Source organism: Hipposideros armiger, unplaced genomic scaffold (assembly GCF_001890085.2).
Source record: "Hipposideros armiger isolate ML-2016 unplaced genomic scaffold, ASM189008v1 scaffold_232, whole genome shotgun sequence".
Taxonomy (NCBI): Eukaryota; Metazoa; Chordata; class Mammalia; order Chiroptera; family Hipposideridae; genus Hipposideros; species Hipposideros armiger.
In genome coordinates, this window is record NW_017731582.1 from 1,951,611 (window position 1) to 1,960,056 (window position 8,446).

Here is an 8,446-nt window from a genome sequence, read left to right on the forward strand (position 1 = left end):
CCAGCTTAGCTCTCGGGCGATTCCGATCCGTTCAGCACTCACTGAGTTACCCCCACTGGTGCCCAGCTCTGCCCTCTAAGGTTCCCCATACCCCTCCGCTTAGCAGTCGTGACCCACAGGTGCAGGTGCTAGAGAGGGCCAGGATTGGCCTCTGAGTAATAATAACCAGAACCGCTGCTGTCCTGTGAAGTCAGGAGGCCCCCCAGGACAGATCGCTCCTCTCTCAAAGGAGTCAGTAGAGCCCCGGGTTTGTGTGGAACCCCGATGCCCTTGTTCCCCACAAACCAGGGCAGGAAGGGCTTTTGAGGTCCGCCTTTTCCGGAGTCATGTCCCCTTCATGATACCTGAAGCAAGTACGCCCCAGGTGTTTTCTGCCCATCTCAGACTTTCTACCGCTGAGGTTTTTTGTAAAGAGCCCCTGACGATGCCATAGGCAGCCTGAATGAGCTGGTCCCTTGCTCCCCTTGATGGTGACAGGGCATCTGGGCCCTCACTATGTCGGGAATGTGCTTCCACCCCGGAGCTAGTCCCTGCCGCTGCGTGCTCTGTCTCATTCCCTCTATAAGCGTGAGTTGAGGCCCCTCAGTGTCAGGTGCTGCTCTCAACACTGGGGTCCCTGCAGTGAACTCTGCAATCACACCCTGCCCTGGGAGGTCATAGTCTAGTGAGGGAGACATAGTAAGTAGCGTGATTGGAGTTAATGACACAGATCACATAATGGAATGGCACGGGCAGAGGTGAGGCACCAAACCAACAGTGAGAAGGAACCAGCCGTTCATGAGCTGGGGGAAGTGTTCTAAGCAGAGAGAACAGCATGGAAGAGGGAATCCGCTTAGAGGAGCAGAAAGAAGATCAGAGCAAGGGGATGTGTTGGAGTTGAGGTCAGCAAACCAGGCAGGGGCCGGGGCATGCAGAAAAGGCTTAGCTTTTATCCTGAGGGCAGTGGGAAGCCATTAGAGGATTTGAAGCAAGGAACTGTCAAGATCTAATTTATGTGTTACAATGCTCTCTAAGCAAAATAGTTAACTTTGCAATTTGCAGGGGGTGCAGGGGGTGGGGGGACTTCCTTGTGTGCCAGGCTGTCCGGGAACCCAGGATCTCCGACCTAGCTCAGGGGTCCCCTTCTAAGTCACCATGAGGAGCTGGTCACGGGGCGCTGGACCCTCATCTCAGGGAGTGACTTAGCCAGGACAGCAGTGGACAGCTGCCACCTGAAGCCAGCCCTCCTTCTGATCCACCCTGGGCTCAGGCAGTGACCTCACACAGGTTGGAATGTCCCCAGAGTCAGGCAGGCTCTGCTGCCCCAGGGGGCCGGAGATGTTGATGTTTATCCTGGTCCAGGCCAAGGTTACCACGGGGGATGGGGCTGCCAGCAGGGGTGGGAGGGGTACAGGCAAGAACTTCACCTGGGCTTCTTGACCATGGCATCGAATTGTGACATGTGACCTGTTACTAATAGTGACATCTGGATGTAGTCCAGAGGGTTTATTGGTTGTTTTTTGTTGTTGTTGTTGTTGTTTTTTGGAAATGTTTATATCAGTACAGTGGAACTAAATTTTAGGAGCTACTGGATGCCATTACTTTGGATATCATCAGCTGATTACAAAAGAGAGACAGAAATTATTTACATAATGAGATTTCACAACTTCAGTGGAACGGGCAGCTTCACGTCATACCATTTCAATAGTGATTTATTTCCATCTACATACTTTCCAAGAATGTCACCACCTTTAAATAAATAATCCTTGTCATCTAGAACTGCTTTGGTGCTCCCATATTCTGAAAGAAGTTTATCTCCAACTTCCACGCAAACTGGTTGAATCTCTCCACCCTTTCCTTTAGAGGCCAATCCAACAGCTACCACTGTTGCTTGCAATACTTCTCTTTGAGAATTTTCTGGAAACCTGATGATGCCTCCCTTGGTTACCGTTTCTGTAGCACTCCTTTCAACTAATACTGGGCCAGAGAGGGGGAGACACTTTCTAAATGCCTGTCCTGTCATGATTCCGGCAGCAGCAGTTCCTGCCCTGGTCTCAGGCTGCGGCCCGGCAGCAAGGACTCCAGAGGGTTCATTTTATTGATGGAAGTGGATTGAGGTCTGGCCCTGTAATCACATCCCTCTCCTTCATTTGCCATCCGAGATGGGTTCTGAGCAAACAAGAAAAAGAGGAACCACTACTACAGGCGCTTTGAGACAGCGGCCCTCATTCTGTCTTATCTGGGCTGCTGACCTTAGAGCGGGGGTGGAGAGCATTACTGATACAGCAATGACTTCAGAATAGTCAGTTTCCCAGAAAATGTAGAATCCCGGGTGAATACTCTGCATCACACTAAAGAACAGGATGAATAATCAATCTGTGGCACAGTTCTCTTTTCTTCTGTGCAATTATTTTAGGGTTTTGTCAAAATACAAGTACGCCCGTGGATGAGAATGTGTTGTGTTACAAGAATGGCATGTGTTACCTGTGTCCCCCAAGGGCAGGGGGCTGGACTGAAGTCTAAGGGACCCCGAGAACCCAGGAAGTTCAAATCCTAGATCTGGGCAAGTGTCCTCACGAGCCCATGCCTTGGGTTCATCTGTGATGTGATGTGGGGATGACGAGAGGCCTGACTGTCCCGCTGGTGATGGGGCTTAAAGAGGTACGTGTGTCAGGCACTCAGCACAGTCCCCGGCCCGGGGAACCCTCTCTATAGATGGTGTTTTTTCTTTTGCTGGGCTTACTTTTATGATTATTAATTATAATCATTGAATGGACAGAAGTCTCCGGTGCTGTTAGGAAGACCCAGGGTCTGTGCTCCAGCTCCAGCTTCTGCCCCAGGATCCCAAAGTTGGTGCCTGACCTCTTCCTATAAGGATACAGGGACCAGCTTGTCCCAGGTGGCCCAGGACTTTCCTGGGTTTAGCACCAAAAATCCCTCATACCGGAAATCCCCTCAGGCTCAGGCAAACCAGGACAAATGGTCACACTATCATATTAAGGCGTCTCCTTGGGAGGTGGAATGGCTCCAAAGTGACCAGAAGGTTTATGCCAAACTATACCACGTGCCTGCCTGCCGGGGCCCAGTGCCTAGGGCTAAGGACAAGTCAGGGTGGCCAGCAGGCCCAGCCCCAGGCACGTGGGCCACTCAATAGAGGGGCATTGTTGGTTCCTGCAGGGAGAGCCAGCCTTGCCCAGGCGGGCCTGCACCCAGCTGGGGACGGGGGACGGGGGAAGGGGCTGCTCAGGACAGTGGCTAGATTGTTCCCACCGAGGAATCAATCTGCCTGGAGCTGGCCCAAGCCTCCAGAGAGAGAGACACATGTACATTGCAGGCCACGGGAGGGAGAAAACTGCATGCAAATTGTCAAGATGGAGTCCTTCCACCTGGCCCCGCTCCCCTGGCCGGACCCCTGCCCGCCCCAGGCCCTGGTGGAGCCCCCGGCTTCCCGGAACCCTAGGAAAGCTTTGGAGCTTTCTGCAGAGACAAGTCAGCGTCTAGGCCTTGCACTCTCTCCCCTGAGCATCAATCCAAGTGCAGCCTGGGGTGTGTGGGTGTGGGAGGGCCTGAGTGCGTGGGGGAGAACCGTTTAATTACGCATGCAGACCCATCTGGATCTACTCACTGATGGGGACACAGGGCACATGCTGTCATTTCTGAATGAGAAGGACTTCGCCTTCGTGTCAGGCTGTGTAGAGTGCCGTGGAACATCCAGTGCCTGAGTTTATGTGCTTCACTTCCTGGGCTCACTCAAGGGAAGGTAACCTGAGGTATTTCTTTGCCTTCTGTTCATAAACCATTCAATGAAAAGGTCATGAGTTTTGCAGTAAGGGCTGTGCTGACTCATTCACGGGCTCTCATCATAGTAATACCAACAGGTCCCCGCTGTGTTACTGGTTACCTTGTTTGGTTACCTATGGTTGCCAAGTTTACCAAAGTGACTGACGTTATGTCATTTTATCTTGCAATGACCCTGTGGCGTAGGTGTTATTACTCCCCCCACCCCCATTTAACAAGTGAGTAAGCTGAGGCTCGGGGAGGTTAAGTGAACTCCCTGAGGTTTCACAGCTTGTCAAGGCAGAGTGGTATTTGAGCCCAGGACTCTGGAAGCCATAACCACTCAGGTAACTGGCCCTCAGCAAGTTATATGACTAGAAGGTCTAGTTAAGCACATGGCCCTACGTGAGGGGCTATCCTGAGCCTGGGCTTCGGTGGTTCCCCCATTCATTTTGCAAGTTTTCATCAAGTACCTTATTCATGCCAGAACTGTTCTGGTTCCATGTTCTAACCCTTGGGTGACTGGTTGTTAACCATTACTGTTATTGTTGGCAGTAGTACTAAGCTGAGCCTGATTCTGCCCTTCCAGCTCTGCAGGGCATAAGGAAACTCCTTCTGGAACTGCGTAGGGTCCTCCCTTCATGCCTTTGCCAATGCAAGTATCTCCTCTCCTCACTGCACCCCACCTCTGCCGCCCTGAAGGACACCTCAAAGGCTGCCCTCTGCTCAGATGCTTCCCACTCTGCCTCCTTCCCCTGCACTCTCCACCCCACTAACCCTACAGGACCTCTTGCCCCGTAGCTCTGTTAGGACGCCTCCCACCTCTGCGCTATCTTATCATCAGCTGAGCGCTGCTCTTAGACAGACAGTGATGCTGCCTCTTCACCATCTCTGTCTCCCCTAAGTCCTTGCCCATACAGGTCACAGAGTAATAACTCAACTCATGTGCTCTGAATTGGCCCGAGTGGTGCAGGAGCCAGTAGTTCATTCAGGAGACATGTATCAAACACCACTCCTTGCTGGACTGGCACTGGTTCCAGCTGGGCCTGTGTCTGCCCCCGCACAGGTGACAGCCTCTCGGGGCCAACAACTGAGCATTGAGATCATTCCCAGTTAGAAAGGCCGTGATGGGGAAGGACAAGGGTTGCTGAGGCTCCAGTCAGAGTCCCTGGCTTGGTCTTTCGGGGATCTGGACACGAGTCCCAGAAGCGACACAAATCAAGGCTTATAAAAAGGAGGAAGATGACTGTTCCAAGAAGAACAGTTCTGTGAAGAGCTGGGAGATTTCAAAGAGACAGGAGCACTGGCAAAACCTGCCTTTCCTCCCAGCCACAAAAACGTACAGCCAGAGACCCATGCACGGGTCTTTATGCCAATGTGGCTTTCATTATATGGAGGGGAATTTTTGGTACAAATGGACACATTGGTGTTTAATTTGTATAAAGGGGAGGGGAACTAGGGATTCAGAGATAGATGTGAACTTGAGTCCCAGCTCAGCCACTTACTGGCTACGTGACCTTGAACAAGCCATTTCTCCTTTCTGAGACTTGGTTTCCTCATTTGTAAAATAGGAACCATAATATCTGTCCTTGACACCACAGGACGCTCAGTCATCCTCTGCCATCATTTCGCGTGTGCCATTCCTAGGAAAGTCAGCTCATTTTATAGACGAGGAAGCCAGAAGCCAGAGAGGTTATCTGGTTCAACGCCACGCGGCTAGCACACAGCGGTGCTGGGACAATGACCAGGCCACGGCCTTCTGGTGGCGTTTTCTGCTTGTGTTTTTCTCTCCTCATCTGGAGGACGAGTTACTCTGCCATCTTGCCCCACATCCATGACCCCAGCCCTCTTCCTGGGGGGAGTGGGGGCCTGACATTGGTCCTTCTCCCTCCAGACCCGTTCTTCGGCCAACGTTATATCCACATCCTGGGCCGGAAGAAGCTCTACCACGTGGTCAAGTACACGGGTGGCTCCGCAGAGCTGCTGTTCTTCGTGGAAGGCCTACGTTTCCCCGACGAGGGCTTCTCAGGCCTGGTTTCCATCCACGTCAGCCTGCTGGAGTACATGGTTGAGGTGAGGGCTCCAGGCCTCCACCATGAGGGGCTGCCCCTGTGGGCCAGGTGGGGTTCCTTCCAGAAGGCCACTCCCAGGATCCCCCACAATGTTCCACTCCCCACAAAGCACCAAGGAGGTGTCCAGGCTTGGAGACCTAGAAGCCCCCACCACCCACATTCAGGTGAGGCTGGGTCGATCTTAGATTTACAAGGACAGGCTCTGGAGTCAGACTGCCAGGTTCGAGCCCAGGGGACACTGGGCAAGTAGATTGACTCCCCGTGCCTTAGTTTCCCCATCTGTAAAACAGAAACTACGAAACCTCCTGCTTCCCAGGATGCTTGCGAGCAGCCAAACTTGTAAGGACTCGTTCACAAAGCAGCCTTAAGTCCCTGGGAAAAGGGAAAGGCAGAAAAGGCACAGCTAAGAGCACGGGGTGAGGAGGGGCTCCTGCTCCCAGTAGTAGCTGCAGCCGTCTGGCCATCAGGCCTCTCAGGCTGACCCCTCCATGGGCACCAGCAGTAACTCAAAGGGCAGACCCGGGCAAGAAAGGCCAGCCATGCCGCCAGGCCCACCCACCACCCTCCCTGCCAAAGGCAGGGGCCAGTTTTCTGTAGCTTTTCAAAGCCAGTCAGTCGTGCCAACGAACCCTGGAATCATATCTCATTTTCCCTTAGGCTCCAGGCATACTTTCTGAGCCTTTCCTTAAAGAACAATCTAGACATAACAGAAGTTCCCCAAACGACATTCAAAAAAGAAAAGGGCAAGTTGCCCAGACTAAAGACAGAAGAAAGCCCAGGGCTGACCCAGCCATCATGTGGTCAATTTCAGGAAGAGAACTCTGATGGGGCAAGATCAGAAAGTGGTTAAGAGCGTGGGCTCAGCAGCCAGACTGCCTGGGTCTAAATCCAGGCTCTACCGCTTAACTGTGTGACCTTGACGATCACATAAGAGTTCTGTGACTCAGAACTCTGTGACTCTGTTTCCCCATCTGTAATGTATCTACCCCCTGGGTTTAGAGCAGAAATGAACTGGTGCATATAAAAACACCACAGGGCCTAGCACACAGCAAGTGCTCAATAAACGTACTATTATTATCAGTTCTACCTACTTTGTCCATGAAAAGCGCTCTGACAAGACTTTTTGGCCCCTTCCCCTTCTCTCCCACACCCAGGAGATTCCCCTGACACCCATCTTCACGGACACCGTGATATTCCGGATTGCTCCGTGGGTCATGACCCCCAACATCCTGCCTCCCGTATTGGTGTATGTGTGCTGGTAAGCAGTGGCCATGGCACAGAGGGGCAGTGTGGCAGCACGGCTCACACTCGGGCTCCAGGGGCAGACAGACCTGAGATCAGAGCCTGGCTCGGTCACTTACTAGATGTGTGACCTTGAGCAGCTCACTTGGCCTCTCTGTGCCTCCATTTCTCTGAAGTGCTGACATCACAGAGTCACTAGGAGGATTCAGTGAGACGAAGCAGGCAAAGTATTCATTCATGGTTTTGCACAGAGTTTGTGTGCTCTGAAAATCAGTTACCATTTCTTTTCTTATTCTTGGCCCGTACAGTGGAGTTGGGAACCTCCCATGCAATGGATGTTCATTTCATTCATTCAGCAATTTTTATTGAGCACCTATTGTGTGCTAAACAGCTGCAGCCAGATGAGCAGCAGGGTAAAGGAGTGCCTGCAGGTGGATGCTGGCCGCACTCAAAGGACTACTGCGGTCCTGAGCCGTCCCCTGCCTCCATGCCAGGCAGAGCTCCTCTCTGGAAATATGGGGAGTCAGAGATGTAGGGCTTTGGAGCAGTGGGGGTGAGAGTTCCCCTCCTGGTTTTATTTGTTCATGACATTGGCAAACATCACATGAGTGGGTGAGTTTGCTTGACCTTTGCAAAGGGGACTTTAAACACACATATGGCCTTATCTGCCCAGTGCAGCCCAGAGGTGCCAGCTGCTGTTGCCATGCGGGCTGGCCCTCGCCCCTCCTCACCCTTCCTCCTGGCCTCCCCCTCTTCCCTGAACTTCTCAGCATGAAGGACAATTACCTGTTCCTGAAAGAGGTGAAGAACCTGGTCGAGAAAACCAACTGTGAACTGAAGGTCTGCTTCCAGTACATAAATCGAGGCGACCGCTGGATCCAGGTGAGAAACCCCAGGCCGGGAAGGGCGTGGCCCAGGGCTCAGGCAAGAAGAGTTCACTTGACGTCAATACCCTGACAGCCAGCAGTTCCATGTGTGGGAATTCTGCTGTCAGCTCACACGCACACGTGCGCGCAGAGACGTAAATGCGTAATGCAATTCACAGCAGTGTTGCTTCTTATGGTAGCAGAAGACTGTAAAACAACCCAAATGTCCAACCACAGGGGACTGGGTTAACACGTGATGGGACAGCCTTACTATGGAGTACTATACAACAGCTACAAAGAAGCCGATCTATAAATACAGAATGCACTTCGAGGGAAGGCATTACTTGCCGGAAAATGCATACAGGATGTTACAATTAGGTTATTTTGTTTGTTTGTTTGTTTGTTTGTTTGTTTGTTTTAAAGATTTTTATTGGGGAATTGGGGGGATGGGAACAGTGCTGGGGAATCGGGGAAGGGGAACAGACAAGTTGCTGTCGTTTTGTTCTTCAG

The 8,446-nt window shown here is 52.1% G+C and overlaps 1 protein-coding gene and 1 pseudogene across 1 annotated transcript in view; one reads left to right on the forward strand and one right to left on the reverse strand.

Annotated features, from left to right (window-relative positions):
- PADI2 (peptidyl arginine deiminase 2) overlaps positions 1 to 8,446 on the forward strand; it is a 44,564-nt gene that overhangs the window by 22,435 nt on the left and 13,683 nt on the right. Inside the window, exons 7-9 of the mRNA XM_019654928.1 lie at positions 5,651 to 5,829; positions 6,983 to 7,086; positions 7,841 to 7,952. Coding sequence (XP_019510473.1) covers positions 5,651 to 5,829; positions 6,983 to 7,086; positions 7,841 to 7,952 — 395 coding nt within the window. The remainder of the gene's footprint in view (positions 1 to 5,650; positions 5,830 to 6,982; positions 7,087 to 7,840; positions 7,953 to 8,446) is intronic.
- On the reverse strand, positions 4 to 2,707 carry LOC109389419 (10 kDa heat shock protein, mitochondrial pseudogene; annotated as a pseudogene).